General features: G+C 43.2%; 1 protein-coding gene across 1 annotated transcript in view; it reads left to right on the top strand.

The window, feature by feature from the left end:
* Positions 1-11066, top strand: part of FNDC1 (fibronectin type III domain containing 1) — a 76392-nt gene extending 65326 nt beyond the window's left edge. The window contains exons 16-20 of the mRNA XM_064446967.1: positions 2021-2100; positions 4193-4222; positions 6472-6633; positions 7694-7816; positions 9288-11066. Of these exons, the coding sequence (XP_064303037.1) occupies positions 2021-2100; positions 4193-4222; positions 6472-6633; positions 7694-7816; positions 9288-9403 (511 nt within the window). The 3' untranslated portion in view covers positions 9404-11066. The remainder of the gene's footprint in view (positions 1-2020; positions 2101-4192; positions 4223-6471; positions 6634-7693; positions 7817-9287) is intronic.
* Positions 11067-26122: the final 15056 nt, after the last annotated feature.

The raw sequence follows: 26122 nt of genomic DNA, 5'->3' as shown, positions 1-26122 counted from the left end.
AGCCGGTTTCTGGTGTCATCTGTGGGGCACAACAGGAATGGGGGCACATCCCCCATCCAGGGGTGGGCATGTGTCCCACAGGGGGTCTGACCATGGCTGTGCTCCAGGTCTGGCACAGATACATGGCTCCTGCCACGGATGAAGTCCAGAATATTACAATTCCTGTAGTTTCCAGATAGACCTCACGTAGAGGACCTGCCTGTAATTTTTATAGAGTGAACAAGAAGATGCCCTGACACGTACTCTGGAGGTAACCAGCTTGCTTCATGGCAAAAACCAGTGTTCACATGACTGCCATACTTCTGAAGAAGTGGATGCTATTTGCACATCTTTTCAGCCTTTTCATAGAGAGCAGTTTGATTTTGAGGCAAAGCAGTTCACCTTCGCCAAAGGGCTGGTTCAACCAGGTCCCCTCTGATTTATCAGTGGATAGTTCTCATGTGCTTAGCTGGTGCAGAGAGGGTTGTTTCAGGAGCGACCTCCAGGCCCTGCTCTGTGGCTAAGTCCTTGAGAGACAGATACTTCTGATGGTACAGATGGTACACACACGGTAAAAATTGAGTGGCAGACTAAAACCAGCAAAGTTCCTGCAACAGGATTGTGTTGAATTTTCCTGCTGCCTGGTAGGCTGTAAAGCATGAGCATCTTACATGGCATTAAACCACGTGTAACACTCTTATGTTGCAAGGGCTACTGTCATCTCTTGCGGACAGAGAGAAGAAAGGGGAGTGAAGTTTTTCATGTGCATGGTGTCTACACTTGGTGCATAAATTGTGCCAGGTGGTAGTAGCTTCCAGGGATGTCAGACCACCTTTGCTATGAACCACGCTGTCTCAGCCCAGCGTGGGCCATGCAAGTGGAGCAGCACTGGCAGTTTCTGTGCAGGATGGGGAGAGCTTTGCCACCAAGAGCAGCCTGATGTTTTTAATGGGGCAGGCTCACTTTCACCAGCTGAGGAGCATCAGGCCTGCTACTTGGATGGGACATTGCCATGGGAAGTAATCCAGGGCTCAGCAGCAACCACCCCCACAAGTAAGCACTTGCCCTATTATGTGGGTCATGTGTAGAGCTTTTGGAGATGTCTACTTTGGGATGAGAGGCTAAATCAAGATCCAAATGCTATGTGGATGATACACTGGCCCAGTAATTTTTTTTATTAATTTCTTTTCAAGAATGAAATTGTGCAAGCAGGCAAGAAAGGAAAACCTAAACTCAGGCACTTTAAAAATGCTGCGCTGGAAACTTTCACAGTAATCTTCCATTCTAATTGGTGTCTGCTGGACTGGATACAAAGATAAAAGGGAGAGAAAAAAACATTGAGCTGGGGGAAAAATGTCAGGGTAGGCATCAACTAAAAATCATTGTATTTGGAAATGAACTGAAAATGTGCTTACACGTATTCTTCTCTAAAGGTGAGGATAATTTTGCTTCTATGGAGCAAAGAATGGAGTTCTAGTGGCAAGTCATGGGCTTTGGGTTAAGCATGTGATTTAAATACTTTGGGGGAATCAATAAAGCAACGTGTGAAGCTTTCTCATATTACTAAGGTATTGTGGTCTTAATGCTGCTGGAGTTTTTACAGAAAGGTCAAAAGCTTAGCTTTTGATCTTGTAAAAATCTGATCCAGTTTTAGTTTGCAGTTCACACCACTGCTTTCGTAGGAGTTAATCTCGTTTAAAACTGTTCCTGAGATCAGAATTTAATTTCCTTGCAACTTTTAGTCTATTGCTGTTGGTTGTGTCATATAAAGTGGATGTAGTTGTGTGTGGTTTTTGGAAGGAGGATGATATAAATAAACGATCCAAAAATACGCATGAGAGCAATTGCAAAAAGGAGAAATTTGTCTGTAACAGCCAGCTCGTACTCTGGCTCAATATCCAACTTGGTTTAATGCAAAGGACACCTGAACGCAGTAGAATTCTGCTGGTTTGATTCTCACCCTGTTTTAATATTATTTATAATTTAGTCATTGCCATGGAATCAATGTTTTACTCTTATTTTTGCTCTCTTTTTGTTTCAGGTATTATTTTAAAGTCCAAGCAAAGAATCCTTTTGGTTATGGACCTGTTAGCTCTTCAGTCTCATTTGTCACAGAATCTGGTATGCTTTGCTTTTTATTTTAATCTCAAAACTGCATTCCTAATAACAGGTGTGGCAGGGCAATGACTGAAACCAACACAGTAATAATGGTGATCATCCTGAACTTGCTGCTTTAAGATTTTTTTTTTTAGGTTAATTCTTTGTTTTCAGTAAAGCTAGGAACATAATATGCACTCCTAATGCCACTGTGAAAATATAAGTGATATTAAAGTGAGCTTCAAGGGAACAGGAAGTTGAATTTAAAATACAAAAGACTACTAATGTTCCACAACACAGAAGCGGTGGGGAGTTTAATGTCTTTGATAGATTAACCAAACATTTAGCAAATTAGCCTCCTAATTGTGAACAGCTGAACAGATGGAAGCAGTTGTCGCTGGAAGAAATTTAGGAAAGAATTGTTCTATCAGACAGGCAAAGTTCTCCGTCCTTTTTTTGACAAGGCATGCTGCTTTTTCACAGGGTTAATAGTGCATTCAAGAGCAACTCACCCTTCTAAAAATAGTATGTTAAATGAGCTATTTTTATTCATTATTTCTTCTTCCATTGAGCCAGAGGCCAATGACTCCACTGAATAATAAAGGACAATTTTTTCAATCTTCACTTGAGTGAAAGGTCTGTTGTCTCTTGCAAATTTTGCCCTTTTGACGACATGGAGTTTGCTCAGTCTCTGGCTTTGCTCATTTGATTTCACCTTGTAGTGCTTGCTTCAGAAGCTCCATCAAGAGCCATGGAAGTAAGTCTTCACAGAAGAGAGACAAAAATGCAAGATAAGTAAATGGTCCTGCATAACATTTTCAGATTTTTTTTAAAGGAGTAAGAAGCTCAAGTATAAATCCAAGCATAATGTTTAACATTGGACAAATAAGGCGTGCTGTGTCTTGCAGGGACTTTTGCTGATTAGCTGGCTGCCACTACATGGGCCTGAATGCCTAGTTTTCCTATCCAAAATCAGCTACCTTGTGAGCTTTATTTAACAGGTTAAATCCACCAAATTTCAAGTTTTATTTGCAGCACTTATCTTTCATTTGTCATGTGGCCAAAGGTGGCTTTCCAGCTGGCACAAGGACAAAAGCAGTTGCTAAATCTAAAGCCAGACGGTACAGTCACAGTGATGGAGTAGGTCAGAACAGACAGAAACTGTTTGTTCAGAGTGCTCTTGTAGTGCAATTGAAAGATTTGAGCTGATGAGAATATTCAATAAAGAATGCCATCATAGGATCAAGCAGCTTATTGAAAACATTTGATCTTACTCCTGGTAACCCACTGAAGAGAACAGAAAACCGTTGTTCTCTTTCATCAAACTGTAAAAACTCCCTGGACTTTTTTTCCCCATCAGTAGACAAGCACCATGCTCTTTCTTCAGGTATTTTGTGCACAGTAAGGGCTACTTAAGAGATGACAGAAACTGCGATGTAATGAATACAGACAAGCTAATGCATTAGATCATGGGTGTTTTTTTAATCCTTACTCCACAACTATTCCATCCTTCTTTCTTTAAAAAAGAGAGTATTTCAAGTGAACAGAAGCTCCTGAGGTAGTCAACAGTGCTCCCTGCACTGCCCAGGGGCCTCCTGCAAAAATTCTGTCACTGTGACAAAAAGAGTTAGGATGATAAATTTCTCATATTTATGAATACCACTAAACAACTGGACTAAACATGATGGATATCTGAGACTGAGATTTGCATACAAGAGGTAGGTTACGTTTCCCTTTGGCAGGCAGTCCTACAGGTGTAACTTACACTATGTATTCAGAAGCCTGTAGTGAAACTGTCCCCCTGCTCTGAGAACCTTCTGAGAATAGGAAATCTGTTTTGAAGCTGGCTTTGAACTTTGGTACTAATCTCAGTAGAGTTTTTACAGTATCAGAATAAATACACAATCCTGTGGCAAGTTTCACCAACTAAGAAAACCAGTGGAATAACACTTATTAGCTCTACAAATTGAGGTGACCATGTAAATCCCACATTCATAAGGTAGCTAATGGCAGTTATTCTGCAACTGACATTCTCTTGAGTGACACTGTATGTTTCATATTATAAAACAAGATTTGGAACAGATTATTAAATTTTTTGTGTGTTTCATTCTTCTAGACAATCCCCTCCTCATTGTCAGGCCACCTGGTAAGTCTTATTCTGCTGTTTCTTTCATGAAGTGCATAAAACCTATACAAAACTGTTACAATAGAGGTGTTAGAAGTATATCAACACACAGTCTGAGTTACAGTTTTAAGCAGGAACAGGCAGTAATTCATTGTGCTAATTCACAAAACATTTTATTTCTTAGGATCCCTTATTCTGGTCTTTGAGGAGAGTTCCTGTAAAGATATGTTAGAATAAGCACTTGATTTTGGCCCATCTTTTGTCTGGTACAACAGCTTTAATTGCTTAGTGATAAGCGCTAAACTGTACTTCTCCTGTATCTGTATCCTTCAGTTGACTGAGCGTAGTTTGAACAGTGGGATCAGGTTTTCCTGTCTCTAGCAGCTATGCTCATCTATACTGATCATCATGCCCTTATAAATACTAGAAATTCAAGGATTTGTTACTGACCCGAATGATATGCTACAAAGCTATTGAGCTTGCTTTGCATTTCCAAATTTGCAATAAGCCAGTTCAGCCCCTAATCAGACGAGCTGATCTGCTGGTGCTGGGACCAGCCTTGCTGACATGTACATGAGTAGGGTAACCCCAGGCAGCACGTGCCCTTGGAAGAGGTGCAGGAAAAAAGACCTCATAGTTATTATGCTCTGTCAGATTTCCTAAGCAGTTCAAATCATTGGTTCTGGGGCTTTTTGACTAAACTGTTCATGAAAACAATGTCCAGTGTCACGTCCAGTGTCCACTCTCCCTTCCATGTTTTATTACACTTGTTAGCCTGTTTATTCCATGTCCTCTCAGATGCCTCTGATGACACACAGATAATGGAGAGCATGAGCACACTATGTTTCTGGCAGTCAGTGTGAGAGGCCCTGAGAGTGGTGGGCTTCCCGTGCCCCCAGTTGCCTCCAGGTTTTTTGCTGTCAGTTATTTTGTGGGTCTGTTCATGGAAAGGAGGTTTTAGAAGGTGATGGCTTTTGCAATTGTATTTTCTGCTTCTACTGGACAAAGAGAAAATATTTTTGTGTAGCTGCAGTCATAGAGATAAGATAGATGAAAAAGGGTGGCAGAGCTCTGGGACCCTGTGGAAATGAAGAGCCTCTGAACATCCAGACAGGACATGCTGAGTTTATCCTTCAGGATTTTTGGAGGTGGGCAAAAGTGATGGACAAAAGTAGACTGTTCACAGCAATAAAACTACATCCAAGAAGCAGATAGTTTATTGCTTTATTCTAAAGAGAAAGCTGTGGCCAAAATCCTGCAATCCTTTCACCATGGGAGTAATTGCATAAAGTCAGTCCAGTTACATTTGTGTCCAAACTGGTGGAGTTCTGAGCATTGCTGATCCAGGATTGCTTCTCACACGCAAGTGTTTGCAGGATTTGGTCCACGAGCCCAGTGAGAGGCAGGAAGAATGACTAACAAAAACCCCTTTCAACCTCACTTGTAAACCACCTCAAAATAGCACAGTAAAAACAGGGTTTTTTGCTGTAGCTAGAGAGAAAAATACCAGTTATCACATCGGAAGCTTTTTGTGTATTTATGTATACATTACTATAATTTTCAAAAGAAATTGTATTGTCTTGGTTAGTATAAAGCAAATTTTTAGGCAAGACAGTAGGAATATTTAGTCTTTTGCAATACTGTTAAGCAGTATCCTCTGCAGCAGTGCTACGGAGAGACTTCCCCAAGAAAGGTCTCACTTGTCTTATTGGAACCTCATCTGTTTTGATGTAATGTGGGAAAACAAAACAGAAAAGTATGTTTCTGATTGGATCATTTTAACCAAATAGCAAGAATAGACTTTAATTTACATTGCAGACTGTTACTCACTGGAGAATTTTTAACATCTGTTTTTTAGGAGAAGGAATAAGTTTTGTACTTAGTGTTAAAATGCAAGTGGCTGTATTTAGACAGTGTCAGTGTCAGACCTAAGATCAGGCTCTGTTTAGAAAAGAAACTGAGTATTACTAGGTACAGAAGATGTCTTACTAAAAACGGTGAGACTATTTGTTTACTTAAAACTGTGGTTCAGTACATATGATTTTGACAGTTATTATTGTCCACTGCCTAGAAGGGGTTTAATCAAGTCCCTTGATTTTAAATATTTTTTTGTAATATTTGTTCTTGAAGTAGTATTTCTGGATATAGAAAAGTCACGCATTAATCTGCTGCAGCATCTCTTGTAAAACATATTATCAGATGTTAACCTCAGCAAAACTCAGACTGAAATACTAAAGCCTGTCCTTAATGTTGAATTATCTTCCTCCAAGGTGGTGAGCCTATCTGGATCCCATTCACCTTTAAATATGACCCCACCTATTCAGACTGCAGCGGCAAGCAGTACGTGAAACGAACTTGGTACCGAAAGTTTGTAGGAGTGGTTCTTTGCAACTCCTTAAGGTATAAGATTTACCTCAGTGATGACCTGAAAGGTAGGCACCAAGATTAGTTTCCTGATCTATGATCACTTGTCATCTCCATCTTGCTTTCTTCATGTCCTCTGAGAAAGAAGTGTGTGACAGCTGTCTGGGAGTCCTTCTCTCGAGAAGGTCCAGTGTGATAGTTGAGGTGTCCCACTTTTGCATTAACGCTTACATTCTGGAATTAGTTTTCAAGCAGAGCTCTTTAGACAAAGGACAGGCAGAAGTTTCCCTTGAAAAGCCTGTGTGTTTTTTTACCCTGAGAAAGCAATGTGCTTTGTACTGTCAAAGTTCTGTTCCCCACACGTCTCCCTGGGAAGTCTCATGCTTGCTCCATAAGCAGGCGAGCCCCAGCTGCACGCAGTCAGACAGAGCAATACACCCTAGAGAGCCCCAGGGCAGATCAAAGTAGGGAATGGTGGAGGAAAGCCTGGTATTACAGTGACTGGGTGAGCAGTACTCCTAAGGGTTAACACTAGCTCTTATACAGGTGTATTTACTGAGAGTTAATGAAGAAAACTTTCCATATTGTTGATCTGGGGTATTGGGATTTCTCACAATGGCTTTTCAGATTATGCTGATGTGTTATTTTTGTTGCAATGCATTTGTATAGTTTAAAGGCAGTGTTTGAATATGCAATAAGAAATAATCAGGGTGGCAGGACCCACCTCATCTGCTAGAGAGAGAGCTCCACAGTTTTAAGTTTTCATTTAAGACTGCAGTCAAACTGATAGTATTAACAAGTGGAGTGTTTTTTACTTTCTCATGACACATTGAAATGACTGGTTTGGTTGAAATCCTTCCACCTGTTACCTGTGGTGCAGTGTCTGAGGACTTGCAAAATGCGGAATACTCCTTACTGAGCTATAACCCATTTCTCTTTTCCATAATTTCTCCTTCCATACTGTGGAGGTAGCGTTCTCCCTCTTTTCAGCCACAGTTTGTTCATTGGTAATACTGTGTTTGTCACTGTAGTACTTCTGCTTTCTCCCACATCTATTTTCCTGGTGGTAATGAGCACCCCAAACAAAAATACTGCTGAGTCAAATGATCTCTCTGTACCACCCTTCAGACACCTTCTACAGCATCGGGGATAGCTGGGGAAGGGGCGAGGACCACTGCCAGTTTGTGGATTCACACCTGGATGGAAGAACGGGACCTCAGTCATATGTTGAAGCCCTGCCCACCATCCGAGGTATGGCAACGCAGGAGTGGGGTGCTGGCCAGGTGCCTGTCATCCTGTCTGTAGGTTTAAGGGGTAGGGAGCAGGGCACAGAGTGAGGCTTTTTGTCCATGGCTGCTGGAAGCTCTCTGAGGAATTCTGCTGATGGGGTAGGTGATGAGATGGTTTTGTACTCAGGCCTAGCCAAACAGGTTATGGAAGTCCCAGAAGGACTTGTGTGTGTTGAGAGAGGGAGAGAGAAAGAAAGAAAGAGAGGGGCAGATGATGTGAATAATCTACAGGAAAACAAAATGCAAAAACAGAAAGAAAAAAATTGTATAGGTCTATGAAACCTTTCTCCCAATTATAAGAGATGCCTCATTGAATAGAGGTGCACACTCTTCCACGTGCCATAAAGGACTGGCAAATCTTTGCAAATACGGTTTTTGCAAATGATTTTTGACCAGTTCATTCAATGCAAAACACTTAGGAGTATGTCTAGTGGCTTAAGGTCCAACTGCAGGACTTTTATTCTTCCCTTGTAGATATCTCCCTCTGAATGAAAATTCTCACTTTGAAGGAGTTCCTCTGAGTAAACTGGCCAGCTCACATAGCCATGAGGGTGATGGCTTGCTCTACAAAATGGACCCAATCATGAAAGTCAGCCTATCTTTTCAATAAGTCAATTGATTTAAATTATTCAGTTGGCTTTAATGGTTTCCATGTTAATTGTTTGTTATTCTTTTCATGGTGGCGTTACCAGGAAGAAACTGAAATAGTCACTGATATTTATACATCACTGGGAAGTACTGCATTTCTCGGTTCAAAAGAGGGATGATTAATCCAGATGTGTATTACTAGGTCTAGAAGACAGAGATAGAGCGCACAGAAATTATATTACTGGCACAAGACATGAGTGTTTCAGATGTTCCAGTGCACGAGCTATGCGGATAAGAATGCTGCACTTCTCCTAATGCTTTAAGCAGTCACATTCTTTCAGCAAATGAAGAAAAAGGAGGAGAAAGGGCTTAACTCCATATTTACTTGCATGAAATGATACCTTTTTGTTTTATGAAAAGCTGATGTTTGTTGATAGTCTCTTGAGCCCTATGAGATAATACGATTTGATGGTATTTTTTGCCCCAGAGTCCTTCCTATATTTAAACTGACTTCCAAACTTCATAAACACAACTGAAATGTAGCCACCTCTTGGAGTGAAATGCAGAAGCACTTTGGCAGTGCGTAGCATTACACAATAGTTCAAGAGACTTTGAACAGTAAAACCAATCAAAACTACAAGAAATATGAAGGACCAGAATTAAATAATTCAAGAAAGATCTAGGCCAAATAGCAGGGCTAGCAAATACCCTTTTGACAAAACTCTGTAACAGACAGCTTCTAAGTTTTCTTTTGGGCTGTGGGATTGACTCTTGCTGCGTCTGTTACTTTTGTTAAATTACTATGTCTTTGTTTGAAATGCAAATGGACATTTTTCTCCCAATAGGATATTACCGCCAGTACCGCCAGGAGCCTGTATCATTTGGACGCATTGGACACACAACGCCCTACTACTATGTGGGCTGGTATGAGTGCGGCGTGCCCATCCCAGGGAAATGGTAGCAGTCTGCTTTCCTGTCCTAGGCAGACCATATTTTTCGAATGATTTCTACCAGAGGACTGTGAGCAACTGATTTGGAAAAGAAGAAAAAAAAAATATAAAAAAGATACACGAGGTCAACCAGTGAAGACCAGCTGCTCAAGAAACCCCTGTGAAGCCAAATATAGTCCCTATTTTACCAGCCTAAATCTGTGGTGCTGCTTGATTTCTGCTTGGAAGCAGGGACAGGATATAAGTTTGGTGTCCTACCTTCCTCCTCTGGGTCTTTAAGGCACGGAGAGGCGGTTGCAATGTGTGCGACCTATGAAAACTAGAACTGTATTAGCCATGAAAATTTGGAAATTTCTTATATCTTGCAGGAATGACCTAAGCATGCTGTGCTTGCTTAATGGGATGCTAAACTGTCCTTTGCTGCCCGCCGGGGCTCCCCTATGTAATTGTGCCACATAACCGGTCGCCCACCAAAGGCAATTCTCCTAAAGACTTACCCTGTGGGTTTGCCCACTGCTGGACTAATCACCAGGTCACAGTGTAAATTCACTTTGAGATATATATATCTATATCTATATAAATACAGTACTGTACATCTGCAGAGGTACTGCTTAGAGATGCTGAGTTTTTCTTGTTCAATAGATAAATATGTTTGGAATTTTTATGTAAAAGGTGCTGTTAATTCTTTGAGATATTGCTATGCACAATATATTAACCAAGGAAAGAGCTGTGTTCTTCTTGTGAGTACTGTTGATCTAACATTTGAATCATTGATCAAAGACCTGTGTTCCACTTCCTTGGCAGCCTTTGGACTGGACGTTCAATGGGAATCTGCCCCTCTACCCATGCGTCACACAGAGTGTCACTGTATAACAAGCAAAATCACATATTCAGCAGTTTATCAGCATGAGCTAAACTTTCTACCCTTTACTATTTCAAAGTTTTAGTGCAACTTTTCTTCAATCCATTTTCATCTTATTTAGTATGTTATTTATTCCTTGTCAGTATCTTCCACTTCACTGTGCGAAGGCATGGGATGAATAACTTGCAAATTAGAAACTGCTTTTAACTTATTTGCCCTCCAAAAAGAAGCCCAAGCCACCAATATGAGAGTCAACTAGCAGGAAACAACTTTGACTGTCACCTTTCGTAGGAACCAATTGGGTTACAGTTCATTTAAAGTACTATTGAAATCTCTTCCATTCAGATCAGAAGCTGACATGGATGAAAAGTATAATGATGATTTTTTTTAGCAGGCATTTGGAAGCATGCAATAATGTAGGATTTTAGTAGTCCTTCTGGGCAATCTAGCATTAATGGTTTACCCAGTAACTTTCATGGTCTTACCATTTCATGGTAACAACTCTGACAGCCTAGGAGAGTGGCAGCATACCTGGGGGATGGATCTGGTCTCTGGTCCATGTCTCACTCTTTCCAGCTTACATGCAGTGTAGGTCTAACATCTTTTCACTTGCTTCCTGTAGTTATTGTAAATCATATGGGAGAAAAAAAAAAAAAGGAACTAAAGAGATGGAAAGAGCATTTTATTTTTCATAGTGATTCAGGTTTTAACATTTTAGTTGTTCTTGCATACTTTTGCTTCAGTACAGTGCCAATATATGGTCTTGAGGTATAACTTTTTTCCCTAATAAACCTATGATACATGGTTCCATTTCTATGACATCCTTTCTGGTCATCTGTGTCAAGTAATCTGACAAAGTGACAAATCGTTAGCTTTCAAAAAGTCTTCCTTGGGAGAGGAGTAGGTGTCAACTTTTTCTAAGAGACTGGAAGCATGTGAGTGTGTTGTTCCCTTACGAAGGTGGTTAGCAACTAGCATGGAGTTACCAAGGACAAATCATGCCTGACCAGCCTGATCATATTCTTTGTTGAGATGACTGGCTCTGTGCACAAGGGGAAAAAAGTGGATGTTATTGACTTTGGCTTTTGTGAGGCACCTGACATGGTGCCATGTAGGCAGACTACTGGGATAAGGTTTGGATAGTTGGACTTAAAGCTAGATGTAAAATTAGCTGAGATACAAGGCTCAAAGTGTTGTGATCAAAAATAGTGCAAAGTCCAAATGACAGCTAGTTGCAAGTGCCACCCACAGGGACCAGTACAGGGCCAATACTGTCTAATGACCTGGGTGATGAGATATAGTGCATGGATGGAGCACATGTATAGAGTGGACCGTCAGCAAGCTTGCGGCTGAAACTAAACTGGGGCTGGGGAGTGGTTGATGTGCTGGAGGGCAGAGCTGATGATCAGAAGGACTTTGACGGGCTGGAGAAACTAGCTGTCAGGACCCTCATGCAGTTCGTCGAAGGGAAGTGAGAAGTCCCACACATGGGATTGAATAGCCCTTTGCAGCAACACAGGCTGGGGTGACTGTCTAGAAAGCAGCTTTGCAGGGAAGGACTTGGATGTCCTTGTGGACAACAGATTGAATGTGAGCACTCCAGAGATACATTCCAACCTAAATTATTCAGTGACTTTTTATGATTCTAGAGGAGGCATCCAATAATAAAATGGGCTTTTTTTCTTTTATTGAATCGAAGTCATGTCTTGGCCCAGATCCCAGTCTTCAGCATGCATGACTGGGACTTGTGCTGCTGATCCTGAAGAGCAGGGCCTGGTTTCACCAGTCACGGTTTGGCCTAGTGTTTAAAGATGGAAGTTCCCTCCTCACAGCCAATGCAATCTGCGTTTTCACCTGCTGAGACTACAGGTGGGTTTTGTCTCTGCAGAGATACTTTTCCTTCATTCCCTGCTGGAAATACCCTTGGGGTGTGACAGTCCCATTCAGGGATGTCATCGTGGGTGAGGAGCTGAGGCCATCATTTTTTCTGCAGCTTCAGCCAGGGAGGAACTGGGGGGTGCTGAGGGCAGGGGTGGAGGTCACTCTGCACTCCTCCCCTCCAGTGTTAATCTCCTCTGAGGCTAAACCAGCTGAAGCAGAGTCAGCAGTAGGACGCAGCAGGGAAACACGTGGAACGCAGTGGTATGCAGTCTATTCTCTTCACTTTGGGGTCTGGGTAAGTCCTCTGTGTTATATCAGGTGATCCAATCAACACATTTGCGTCCTTTGCCCCATGAACAGGGTAACACATTATCATAATAGTAGGTAGTTTCTCAAAGAGATTATATTATTTTTGCATACTACCCTTTGTTTATCTAAGAGGTGGTGGGATTAAAGAGGCAACTAAAGCCATGTGGGTTAGGAAAGCCACTTCCCATACAAATCCTCTCTGCAAGGCCCTGGTAGTGCCCTGACCAGTGAGCCACCCTCCTCTTTCTTTTCCCCCTTTCTGCTGTCCCAACACACTGGTCCTGCTGTGCCACCATCGAAGCAGCAGTGTACCTGCTCGGAGCCCTGCCCCATCCCCATTGAAACAGCTGTACAGCGTTGTGATTGCACTGCATGTCAGGGGACACTGTATGGCTCTGGATGGGAGAGGGACGAGTCTTCACCTCTGCCAGCTCTCTTCCCATGCCCCCCTCGCTGGCAAAGCCACATCTGCGTCTGGTCTGCAAGCCCTTGGCGCCAGCTTGGAGAATGCTGTGTCCTTTCAGAGGCTCTGAGGGGTGTTGCACCAACCCTGTCTTCTTGTCTGAGCGATTTTTGAGGGAATGGGATGGAGAAGAGGGAGGATCCCCACAGAGAGAAAATTCACACAGCTTGTGCCTGCATCGCCTCTGGTCCAAGTCTCTCCAGGGTGGAGAGATGCCAGGGCCCTGCCCGGTAGGGAATTGTATAGAGCTGGAAAAGAAAGGGAGAAAAACAACGGGGGGAAGGGGTGGGGAGGAAAAGATGGGCAAAGTTGTTGCTGGAAGCATTGTCTGGCACTGGTCAGTTCCAGATGCTAATCTCTAGTCACTGTACCATATTTCTGTGAGAAATGGGATTTCTGCCTCAAAGGCAGCAGGAACAACTGCGAGCATCCAGCATGTGAGAAATGCCAAGGGTTCTCGGGGGTAGCCAAAGCCCAGCATGTGGACCCAGGATGCGAAAAGAAGAGCTCTTTAGTGATCAAGGAAGCACTGGGCGTCACTTGGAAAGATAAATGAAGGCCTTCGCGGGAGGCAACCCAACACACTGAACAATGTGAAACACTCCTGGTGATTCCTCCCTACAAGAGACTATACGGTTTTCTGTCCTCAAAACCCATGTCATTTTTTCTTGCCAGGCAGATAGATGTTATTTATGTGAAGAACTGTCTTTCTCTGGCAGAAGAGAATGAGGTAAATGCAGAAGGGAATGAGGTCAATGCTGTGGCAGCCCAGCTCTGCTTCCCAAGGTGAGGCTGGCATCTATGGATGTCTAAAAAGTCCTATACCTGGAGAGCTGCCCGTCTGCCTAAGGGCTCTTAGCTGCTAACATTTGAAAACAAAGCCATGCCTTTTACTGCTGCTGCCTTTCTCATCATGCTTCTGTGTCTCATAAAGCAGGAAACACTCCCACAGTGCTTTGCCACATTGCTGTGCCAGCTGCACCGCAACAGTCGGTGAGAAGTATGGCCCTGGTGGGAATGAGCACTTGGAGTAGAATAACACCAGAATTGTAGCTAAGTGCAAGAATCGTGATGTCAACATCAGGATGTCAAGCGTCAAAGGCTATGACAACAGCCTGGGGGCCAGGTCCTTGGGTGCTAACAGTTGCCATAACTCAGTGCCAGTTTTGTCACCCAGCCCCAAACACAGCCTGACCAGCAGAAGAGCTGGAGGAACCTCTACGTGGCATGTGCCAAGGAAGGACATGTTTGTGGCAATGAAGGTCAGCCACCAACTGAGCTGCATTAGCAAGAACACAGTCAGTGGGCTCAGTACTTCTCTCTGCAGCACAGGTGAGCCTGCATGTGGAATACAATTGGCCCTCCAGTACAAGGCAAACTGGAGTGGATCAAGGAGAGGGTGACCAGAATGTTTAGGGGGCTGGTGTGCAGGACATCCAAGGAGAGGCTGAGCACTGGGTTTCCTCAGCCTCGGGAGGGGAAGGCTTGGCTGCTGGTGGTAGATCGAATTGATCTTCAACAGCCTAATGGGATTGTAAAGAAGATGGAACCACACTTTTCTGAGATACACAGTGAAAGGATGAAGGGCAATGACTACGAAATGCAACATGGGAAACTCCAGTAAGTATTAGGAAAATATTTTTATCATGGGGGTGATCAAGCACAAGGACAGCAGCCCAGAGAGATGGCAGAAACTCCATCATAATGGCCTGGAGAGGCCCGTGAGTAACCTGATCTAGCTTTGATGTTGGCCTTACTTGGAGCAGTATGTTGGACCTGACTTTCAAAGGTTCCTTCCAACCTGAAGAAGTGTACAAGTTTATGAATAATATCAACCACTACATCATGCAGCCAGACAAAACCATAACCAAAATTTCACAGAAACAAAGCAAAAACTCCAGGAAATTTTCACAGGGCAAAAAATTATCATAAACTCACAGAGTGGCTAGGGTGGGAAGGGAACTCTGAGGATCATCTAGTCCAATACCCTCTGCTGAAAGCAGGGACAGCTACATCAAGTTACTCAGGACTGTGTCCTCTCATGCTTTAACTATCTCCGAGGATGGAAACTCCACAGTCTCTCTGGCAACCTGTGCCAATGTTTAACCACCATCACACCATGAAAAGTATTTTTCTTTTGCTTCAGTGGGCTTTCCTGTATTTCAGTTTGTGCCAATTGACTTCTGTCCTGTCACTGGACACCACTGAGAAGAACCTGGCTTTTTCTTCTTTATGCTCTGCATCAGTGATAAGATCCCATTGAGCCATCTCTTCTCCAGGCTGAAAAGTCCTAGCTTTCTCAGCCTTTCCGTATATCAAAGATGATCCAGTCCTTTCATTATCTTCACGGCTCTTTGTTAGACTCTCTCTGTTATCCCTCTTGTACTGGAGAGCCCAGAACTGAACACAAAGTATTCCAGGTGTGGCCTCACCAGTGCTGAATAAAGGGGAAGGATCACATTTTTTTAAAACAAACACCTTCATTAAAAAAAAGAAGGCCTTTTTTTAATTTCTAAATGGAAGCTGTGAGCTGGCTCCCACAGGAAAGCATGACCATTTGTGAGGAAGTGAGGGAGGCTGCGAGGATAAGAGAGGGAAGGAGCATAGTGTCCTAGGCTCCTGTGAAGAATTTCTTACCTTGATTTCTTGCTGTGAGTAGCTTCTGCACATGTTTTCCAAATATGACTTGTGCAAGCTCACAGCTGCATCTGGGGATCAGGTCAAATGCAAGAGTTGGAGATACCCTCATGCTCATGCAAAAAACCCCTAGATGTCAGGAGATGCTATTTCGCCAGGCCTTGCAGCAGGACCCTACAGCAGGGGGTGAGTGGCAGGAGTGCAGATGACATGTACATTCAGAGTTGCACATACATAGCAAGAAAATTGTTTTAATGAGAGCACAGTTTTGGTTCAGGAGCAGCGCAAAGTCCATTCCCAGGTCTTAGAGAGAATCTGTAAGAAAGAGCCCATTCCTCACAAGATAAAACTTGCAGTCTGTCATGTCTAAAGCTTTGGAAGGTTCCAAGTCAAAACACAAAAAGGGCAAATACACAATGTGCTCCTGCTGTGCTTTCCCAGGAGATACTTTTCCTAAAATTGCAGGCACTGTGATTTTTCCCAGGAGTACTGTGGGCAGCAAGAACCAGTTTATCTTGCAGTAGGAATAAAAGCATTACAGACTATTTCCAGGAGGCTTTCAAACTCTTCTTGAACGTAATTGCAATACTGTTTCTGCCCACCCAATTGCTTTCCACACTTCATCCTTCTGGAGGCCTTTGTTCTGTGAACTGCAGTTCCTCTTCATCCATTAAGAATATGGGCTGTGTTTATTTACACTGCTAATAAAATCCCCATTAGCTTTTGCTGATTCTCTGTCAATAACCTCATTTTTTCCCTTTCATTAACCTTCTCCCTTCTCCTAACTGGAGATTCTTTCTTGGAGCTGAGTGAAGCACTGACTGTGTCCTGAAAGTATGGTCTAAGTTATGTTCAAAAATACTTTACAATGGAGCACTCAAAGATCAGTGTTCCCTCCTGACACCTGTGCATATGATCCATCTTGTCCCACTCAATGCCTTTTAGCAGATATTTAACCTGCCTTGCCCTCACATTTCTCTCCTGCATAAACAGAGCAGATGTTAATGCCACAACTCTGTAAGTCCCCCAAAACCGCCCCGTAGTGGCATTTCCCTCTTCCCTATGGTCAGTAGCATCATGATGGAATGAAGTGGAGGCAATAAGAGACAGAAAGGGAACTGAGATCGAATCTTATCCAGGCCTCCAGCTCACCTAGCATCTCTGTCTTCATGCTGGCACCTGTTCTGCCTGGGCCAGGCTGCAAAACTTCTGTATGAGCCCTTGTTACGCTGCCCATGGGTGTCCCCACTGAGCAGGAGTGCTGGCATCACACCTTTTGCTTACAGCAAACTCATGGGCTGGAATCAGAGTCACCTCCTTCCCCAAGACTACATGTGCCATCACACTGATTGGTGAGGATCATTTTGGCCAGCCTTGGAAGGCTGGTATTCATAGATCAGCTGCAGAGTGGAGGGAAGGGCTGCTCCAGATAACTACTCAGAGGGCCCTGGCTGCCCTGCTTTTTGGTTGGGACAGCCTTGAGGAAGGCAGAGGCCATCTGCAAAGCTGCACCCCTTATCCCACCAGACTTCCTTGGGCAGATGCTTGGCGTCCCATCCCCCAGGAGAGGGCAGGGTGAGAGCCAAAACCCATGTGACACAGTCACCCGTACAGGCAGAGCAGCCTAAAGGCACCAGCATACAGAGGAGAGAGGTCCAGAGGCTGCAAAGAGCAGATACACCGTGTGGTTTTGTGTTCTTTACCCAAACGGCAAAATATGTAAATACAAGTCAGCTGAGGTCCTGTTTAGTTTATGCTGCTAATCAGCAGTGAACAAACAAGAGAAAATGGTTCCAAGCTGTGAATATGTTACCATTTCCTCTTGCTAAATGTGAGAAAACCCAAGACCTACAAAATTAATAGTATTGTCAACACTGGCTTTAGGCATATTAACCTAAAAAAACCCAGAGAAGTAACTAACCAGAATGAGGACTCGTCCATTAATTTCAAGTAGCACTACGGGTTATTATTATCTCTGCAGTTCATTTTTTGGTACTTTCCTGCTCTGAATGTTTACCTTTCAAAACTACACACTGATAAGCTTGTCTGCTGTACTCCATCAGCGTGGGCTCCCGCACAGAGCATCCATGGTCATGCTGCAGCCCACCAGGTCTCCTGCCAGCTACCCTACTAGTTCTTGGTCTGCACAGGCTCAAAAGTGACCTTTCTGACAAACACGGCATGACTTTCAAAGTGATGGGGGAATCTTCCTCTGGTGGGAAAGTTGGTGATTCCCAGGTTTCCCACTTGTTATTGCACAGAAATGGTCTAGGTTATGTTGGAGCTTCTTATAACTGACCAGCTATTTTCCAGTTGCCTTTACTGCTGCTGCAGCTATCATTTTACATTTTAAGTTTATTTTTCTGGATTTTCAGCTATCCTGCTAGAAATATTCTTTAAGATATTTTGTTCCAAATGAAAATCTGCTTTGGTTTCTTCCTTTTCAAATTTTCTTTTGAAAAGAATTCTGGAATTCGATGTGCTGAGAAATCTGCTTGGACTATTTTTGTCTAAAAGTCCAACAGTTCATAAACAAGAAAAAACCATGTTGCCCAGAGTAAATGAAATGCCATTTATTCATAGAGCTATTGAATTCTTGTTTATATCTGGAGTATATTATAATCATGTCTATATCAATCAATTTATAATATCACATTGCATTTGATTAACCTGTAATGAAAACAGGATTGCTTCAGAAAGTAATCATATAAGGTATAGAGACAAAAAGCTGATAAGGATCTTTTGAATTGCATCTGAGGAGGAAAATGTATGGCACTGAAGTATAGCGTGGATATACAACACATAGTACTGTACAGCAAATACTTAGCGAGTCTTAATGATTCACTAATGTTTCTAAGAAGTGGATTATGCATATGTTAGAAGAGTCATGATGCTTATGCGTTTTGCCCAAGACTGAGTTTGTGTCCCTGGACAGAGTGAGGGCACAGGGTTGCTGTCATGCTGAAGACCCACCACAATGCACTTCTGCAAACTTCACAAGGTTATTGGACCTGCTTTAGAATCCCAGCAGAGGGAGGATAAATATCCTCCTTAGACAAGGGGAAGATATGCTAAGTGCCAACAGTGGGAGAGTGACTTAGTGCATGTGAACCCCATATGCAAGTTGCCAGAACTTGGAAAATTCTGAAAGCATTTGGAAATCCTTCACTGGTCCACCTACCGCTGCACTCTCAAGAGGTTGCACAATGGCCCTTGCTACTGCCAGTGACCCCAAACAGCTTGGAGTCAGTTCAGCTGAGTGATCAAAATGTGATGCACTTCTTGTGATCCTTCAAACTTCTGAGATTCCCAGGCCTTGGCTTGCTTTGCAAAAAGGGAGGGCTGAACCATGGTCTGCCAGTGCAAGCCTGTTTGGTTCAGGATACTTGCTCTGCCATCAGCAAAAGCAAGCTGCTGAAGACAGGTGTCTAGTCTCTCCATGCTGAGGGGGGTTCCTGTCATCCTGGTGCCTAACTGCAGTTTTCGATTGCTGTAATCCAAAGTTTCATTTATACAAAGAATCTGTGCACCTGAGGGGTCACAGTTCCAAAGAAGAGCTTCGGGCTTGTGAATAACATTTTCTTGAAATAATTGTGTAATGTATCAGTTGGGAAGTAAAAATATCATATAGAATATTGGGATTTTAATAGCTGTTGTGTAAAACAAATGGCATTGCCTAATTTGCCTCTCTCCATTCAAGGCTTTATTTGTTGGCTCTGTTATTGTGGAGGGGAGTGTGCCTCTGCACAGCATGCGTTCATTTTTCTGTAGCTATCAGCTGCTGTCAGCCACATCAAACACAACGCAATTGTTTTCCAAACAGATAAAAAGGCAAGAATCAGTATGGTAGCCACTTGTCCTCTGGGTTTTTTCTGACTTTGCCATGTCTCCCTCGTTTGTCCCTTTATGATGATAATATGTCTTTGGCATGCAACTAAACCTGAGGTCTTCTTATGTCCAACACCTGGTATTTAATTCAACAGCAGTACACCAAATGAAAGCTTTGGTCCTCTTGGATATCACCCTGCCAAGCAATAACAGGAAAGGAGACTGCAAGTCGTCAATGGGCCCATGTCTGAGGGTTTTCCTGTATAAGAGAATCCCCTGATAAATATTACCCTTTACTTAATGTTGCTTTATGTAATTACAGACCTATAAAAGGGACATTCTGGAATCCCCACTGACTCCTGATGCTTCACAGGGCTGGACTTGGATATCTTGGGAATCTCTCAGCATGGGTCAAAATCTGGCCATGGGTTTTTCCAGGTTTCACTGCTCATGGGATACTTGTGTATTGTTTAAGGAAGCACAGTTATAGGGAAAGCATCTCAGTATGGGGCCTTGTTTTCAATCTTGTGTCTTTTCCACCACCTTTTGTTTCTGTTGTTGTCACTGAGCCTGAAAAACTTTGTGAAAAGCCACTTTGGTACAGGATCCACACTTTTCACACACAGGGGTCTGTAGTTCTTTTTCAGGGCCTCAGCTAACAACCAGAATCACAGGTTCCTCTGTCATTTGGATACCCAGGATATGGGTTAGCCAACTACTAACAGCTGCAAGGAAACAGGCTGGAGCTGGAGAATCCAGAGCAGCTGATTAATCCCCACCTCCTTCCCTAGATTGTAGCAGAAAACCTTTTCACTTCTTGAAAATGCAAAATCTGCCATCTGAAAGCTGAGGTTTCCTGTTAAAAAAAAAAAACCAAACCATTAACTAGCAGTAGCTGGTTGTCTCAGTACTGGGTTGGGGACAAGTTATGGTTTCAGATCAGTTGTCATCCTCAGAAGAAGAATATTTAGTTGTCTTGAATTTGAATTGGTGTATAAAATTGGACAACTAACTGTTTATAGATGTAATAAAATAGATGCTTGTGTTTGGGCTTACATTTCAGTTTCTGCCTCCATGTGCTGCCAGGAGGGCAGAGCACCCATGACAATACACCCATGTGGTGTGTCAGCAGAGGTGTCTCTTGTGCCTCACCTGTGAGGCTCATTACCTTTAGGGCTGGAAGTGACTACAGAAAACCTAGTATTTTGGAAAGAGTCAACAGTGCTGTGTAAGGGCTTGTTTGCCATTTCCCCCATTCCTGACTGATTCTAGAAATATGTGCTAGTCATACAGCAAGCGTGGCTTTCTTTACATGCGTATTATCACGTGTTTCCCGATTTTATGAGAAATGTTTACTTGGCTTCTGTTATGTTGCTTTGTGTTTTATGATGTTGAACAGCAAGGTGGTTCTCCTCCAAGATCTGTGTAGATCTAATGGGAAGTAATACACACAGGTGTGGTTCAACAGAGACAGTTAAACCCCAGATGAATTGAAATTCTTCAACTTAGGTAGGAAATGGGGATCTTAATATCTGGAATAACCATAGAGAAGCCAACAGAGCAGTGCCAGGTTTACATTTGACTCCCTTGTTGTGCAGATGCTCCAGTTGTTGGCTGTGTCAACATGAACAGATTAACCTGCTCTTGAACTCCAGAAAGCATCTCAAGAAGTGGTGCATCCATATCTGAAGATGTCTTGCTTGCTTAGACTTGTCTTCCAGAGCTTTCAGCTTTTTATATAGAGCTTAAATAAGCCACATTCAGACATGTATTTGCTTATCCAGTTTGTCCCTGTGAAACTAGAAGGAGCTAGCCAGCTGTAGAGGGGCTGGAAGCCAGCTACAGAAGGAACTTTGCTGTTTCTGAACACAGTCAGTCAATTAGTCACATGCATTTTGCAATGTTGTATGATGAATACTTCATATGAACTAGCTGCAGGGGGAACTCCATATAATAAATGTTGGCACGATTACGAACATTTGATATTTTGCTCTTGTAGATGGTCTTTAAAACAAACTGCACTGTACTTCCAGAGTTTCTGAGCAAACAGGTTCAGACACTAAGTAAGTATAATCTAGAGTTGCACGAGAAGGAAATGGAGAGTAGAAGGGATTTCTCATCCTCCAGAAAATAAAAGGGGCAAAAAATTAATTAAGAAGGCTAATGTAGGTGTTCAAAGAGACCTTTTGCAGGTCTGCCATCAACAGAGGAGGGATGTGAGCTAGCACAGCACTGGGGTTGTGTCACAGGGATATGTGGGACTTACCTGAGACCATGGGGCTTTGTTTGACTGTAACCTATCCAGGCTCCTGGTGCAAGGTAGAAGAGCTGCCAAATGCCAGACCTTCATCGGAACTTTGTTTTCAGGAGCCAGAGGGTTTGTTTTTTCCTAAGTTGGTAGCATATGTGGTAGTAAGAGAGACGAAGGCATATAGGTTTGGTGAGACACATTCCCGTATGAGAAATGGTTGGAAGCAAGTAGATTTGAGTGTCCTTCGATGGCCAAGAAAATTGAGATGGGCCCATAGCAGACTGCAGCTGTCCCAGGAGAGACCTGGAGATGGAGAAGACCCAGCAGAGCCCAAGGACAGGATGGTTAAAAATCTGCTCCCCTTCTCTTGAAGTAGGTGTGAAAGAAGAGTAGCAGAAAACTTGGCATTTATTGTGTGGGAAGCTGATTTGTATGTGAGTGGAAGAAGAGTTAATTGTTGAGTGGGAGGGAGGCAGAATTTCACACTGGGAGGTTTTACTTATTTTATGGGGCTTGCTCTGGGCTGTAGAGCTTTTATGGGTCTCTGAGGAAACATCTGAACTGGCTAAAAGTTCTGCTGAGCTGGAAAGAAGACAAAAGTACAGTGAGCTAGAGGTAAGAAAAAATACTTAACCCAGTTTATATTTACCCTTTCTGTAATCCACACATTATTAATATGCTGGTATTTGCTTTTCCCCCTTCCCCTCCCCAATAAATGCTGAAGTGGCAGGACAGGATTTTTCTAAAGAACACTGCAAAAGTCCCTGGAAATCTTAAGCCAAAAAAAAAAAAAAGTTACATTCCTAGGGCCTACCATCTCCAGGATGTTGGGGACAGGGACAGAAATCTCTCAAGAAATGAAGAGTCATCAGCTTGGTTTGGGGTTTCAGCGGTTTCACCGTTTGGCCTGTGCTGAGAAGGCATTCCAAAATACACAACTCCTGACGCCACTGCCAGAGCTCTGCTCTCTCACCCACATTTTAAAGAGTCTTCTCAAACACATTAAGTAGAAGAAAAGGCCAATAGTGGAAAGTCTGAAGACCTGACAGAGCCAGAACATTTCCAAAGCAGGTACCTACTTGTTGCACCCAGACCGTGGCTGGCCAGTATGAGTTTGTGTCTGCTCTGTACTGCCAGTACAACACAGACTGGTATGGGGCAGCTTTAACACCATGCTTTTCAAGCCCAATCGCTTCCCTTTGCAATTGAGACATCCTATTCTAGGTCCAGCTCTCCCTCGCCTCCCGGAAGCCACAGGAAAATATTCTGAAGTAAGCAGTTTCTACAACTGTAGCTCATTTTTCACTTTATAAATACAATGCTGAAACTAGCATGCTGTTGAAACACAGACCCACATTAAATACCCTGTTTGGCACTTCAAGGTACTATAACACGCCCTTTAGAACTTCATGGAGCACAGCGACCACCAGCAGAGCCCTAGATCCTCCATGTCTATTAAGTCTCACTGTGAATCCACTGGTTACCAAAGACATGATCAGAGTTCAGCATCTTCTGACAGGGAATGCTGAGCTATCTGAAAACTTTTGAAATGTGGTATTTCCTTCAGAGCAGGGGTGAGGAACATTTTCCTTGATGAGAGCCAAACAGGCCCAAGCACTTTGGCAGGCCGGGTCCCTTAATGATATCCAGTAACATAATAACATGAGCATGGAGGGAAGTCAGATGGCTGGGGACCATAAGAATGACAACACAGGTCGTAGCTGTTCCCCAGCCAACCTGGTCACCCATGCCGTCCTTCACAAATTAGACCAGAAGACTCTGCTGTCATTGTTCCCCTAGTAATCTATATTATTCCTGCTTCTCAGCATCATTTGGACCAGGCTAATTTTAAAAGTTTAGTCTATAAAGTATTTTCTGATATGTAATTATATTACTTAATAGGGGAATAAAACCCTTTTGTGAACAGAACACAGCATTTTATTTACTCTGTAACTATTTGCTGGCCCAAAGCTTGTGTTACTCTGCTCTCAGGTCTGCTTCAGAAGGCTTTGTTCCCATGTATCATGCAAGTGCCAGATGAGAAATATCTGCAAAAGGAGCAACAAAACCACTGATGTGTGTGATGTATGTATGTGCCATATGTCAACTATGGGCACCTGATCAGATGCAAATGTCATATGGGACATTCCTTTCCCCTTCCACTGAAGCTTAAGTCTCACAGACATGAAATTGGTGCAGACACAGAGCTGGACAGTGTTTGCTTGTTTACCCAGCTCATTAGAGGAACAGTGGAAGCAGCTGACTTTTCATAATCTTGAATTAATTATCCAGCCTAATTCAGAATGACCATCCCAAAAGTAGTAATAACAAAAGCAGTGCTAATAAAGGTTTTGCTGCTGTACCTGAGATGGGAATTGCCTCAGTGTACAAGCACTGCACAGATGTGGAGTGAAGGACTCCACCTGTGCCCAAGTCTTTAGCAATACAACTGTCAGCCTGTTGGTCTGTCAGTCCATTGATGGAATGCACTCTGTCCTCAACCTGCTTTGGACTGCACAGCACCTCTGGGCAACTTGTTTGCCTCCCAGACAGTCCTCAGGGTGATAAAGCTTTTCCTTATATCCAGACTGAACCTCTTTTACTTCGACTTATGCCCTTCGTCTCTCATCTTCCCACACTGCACCACTGTGAAGAACCTGGCTCCATCCTTGATGGAGGATGCCCTCCCTATAGGTACCAGGGGCTGCTATCAGATCTCACTGAAACTGTCTCTCCTCCAGACTGAGCAGACCCAGCACCCTCAGCCTTTCTCCACAAGGCAAGTGCTTCAGCCGTGACCATTTCTCCAGTTTATTGCTGTCTTCCTAGTATTGGGGCACCCAAAAATGACACAGTATTCTGGATGAGGTCTATCAAGTGTTGAGTAGAAGAAACAGTCCCTTCCCTTGATCTGCTGGCTCTGCTTATGCAACCAGGGACCTGCTGGCCTTCTCTGCTGCCTTTGGACAGAAAGGGCAGAGAGAACAGTCCAGATTTTGCTCACATTTAAATTAGTCACTAACCTTATCCGGGTGGACCTGAGAGCAGAATTTGGATGAGATTAGCTTTCAGCCTCAGTACTTGAGCTGTGTCTCCCATCCTGAGCTGAGGAGGAGGGCAACAGAGGGATGCAGAAACCAATTTAAAAAATAGTTAAAATACATTGAACTACAAAACCCAATGAATTTTTAAACTGATAACTACTAAAACTCAAGGGATGAAAGTAGAGGAAACTGCTATTTATCTGATCCACACAGCTAAATCTGATTCTCAGCCATACTCTTAGTCCTTGCTGGGCAGGCACCTCTTCTCACCGAGCACCAGAACAAAGTCCATGGTACTCTCAGACTGAATCTTTAAATGCTCATCCATTTTCCTACACCCATAAGACTAATGCACATAACACCAGCTATGAGTTTGCTGGGGCTTGAGGAACCTGTACCACCCCTCTAGGTTTCCTTGAAAGCACTGTCCTGTGGGGCCCCCATGCTCCCTTGCAAGTGGGTCGCGTTCCCAGATGCATGATTATACAGAGTCCCTGGTTAAACCGAAGCTGTATCCACTATTGCAAAGCATGAAATGGATATGGAAATTCAGAGATGTGCTGAAACGCTGGCTTTACGAGGTCCATGACAGCCAAAGGAAAAAGTTTGTGTTCCTTCATTAAGCTGAGCTGACTGTTTAGATCTGTGATTCCTTCTTTACATACTTTGCACTTATGGTCGTGGTACTGCCTGTGAAACATCTGCACAGGCTCAAGGTCAGCTGCCCACAGCATCCAGGAGGCCTGGGAGGACAGATGCCACCGGAGAGCAGGGCACTGACAGTGGCATTACTGTGATCAGGGGCCTGGAGCAGTGACATGTTGCATTTTGGAAAACAAGAAGATTCAAGTTACAAATCTGCTGAAAGGTTGACTGGAATGGACCTGGAAAGGCTAGCCATTTCTGGTAATGTATCATATTCTTTCCATCTGCAACAAGCTTTTATTGCCATTTCAGCAAAGTTTGGTTAATTTCATTTCCAGTGAATTTTTGTTCTCCATGATGCTCTCTGCTTTTTGGGGGTCTGACTAACAGTAGAAGTGCTACAATTCTTTCCGCTGTCTTACTCTTTGTATTTGCAGCCAAATGTTGCTGATCCAGAAGGTTTACATAAGTATAATAAGCATCCAAATCTCTGCACTGGACCTCTAACCATCAGGGATTTTGCTGATCATTGCTAAAAAGATCCTTTTTGGGGACCCAGTTCTGCAAACACTTATGTGCATGAGCAACTTCCATAGATTTATTGACTCATGGGTATTTGCAGGACCAGATCATGAAATATTTGTTTTGCCTTCAAGAAATTTCCCACTTAATCCCTGGACTTATGTTTTCATGGATCCTGGAGAAGGTTTTGGGTCCTTCAAGATGAATATTTTGAACTCTTGTCACGGATGAGAATCTATTCCTGGACAAGGAGGCAGCAAGCACATGGGAGACACTGACTTAATTTAG

The sequence above is a fragment of the Phalacrocorax carbo genome, chromosome 3, assembly GCF_963921805.1.
Source record: "Phalacrocorax carbo chromosome 3, bPhaCar2.1, whole genome shotgun sequence".
In the NCBI taxonomy this organism is placed as follows: Eukaryota; Metazoa; Chordata; class Aves; order Suliformes; family Phalacrocoracidae; genus Phalacrocorax; species Phalacrocorax carbo.
Note: the sequence above shows the minus strand (reverse complement) of the source record. Positions and strands in the feature narration are given on the sequence as shown.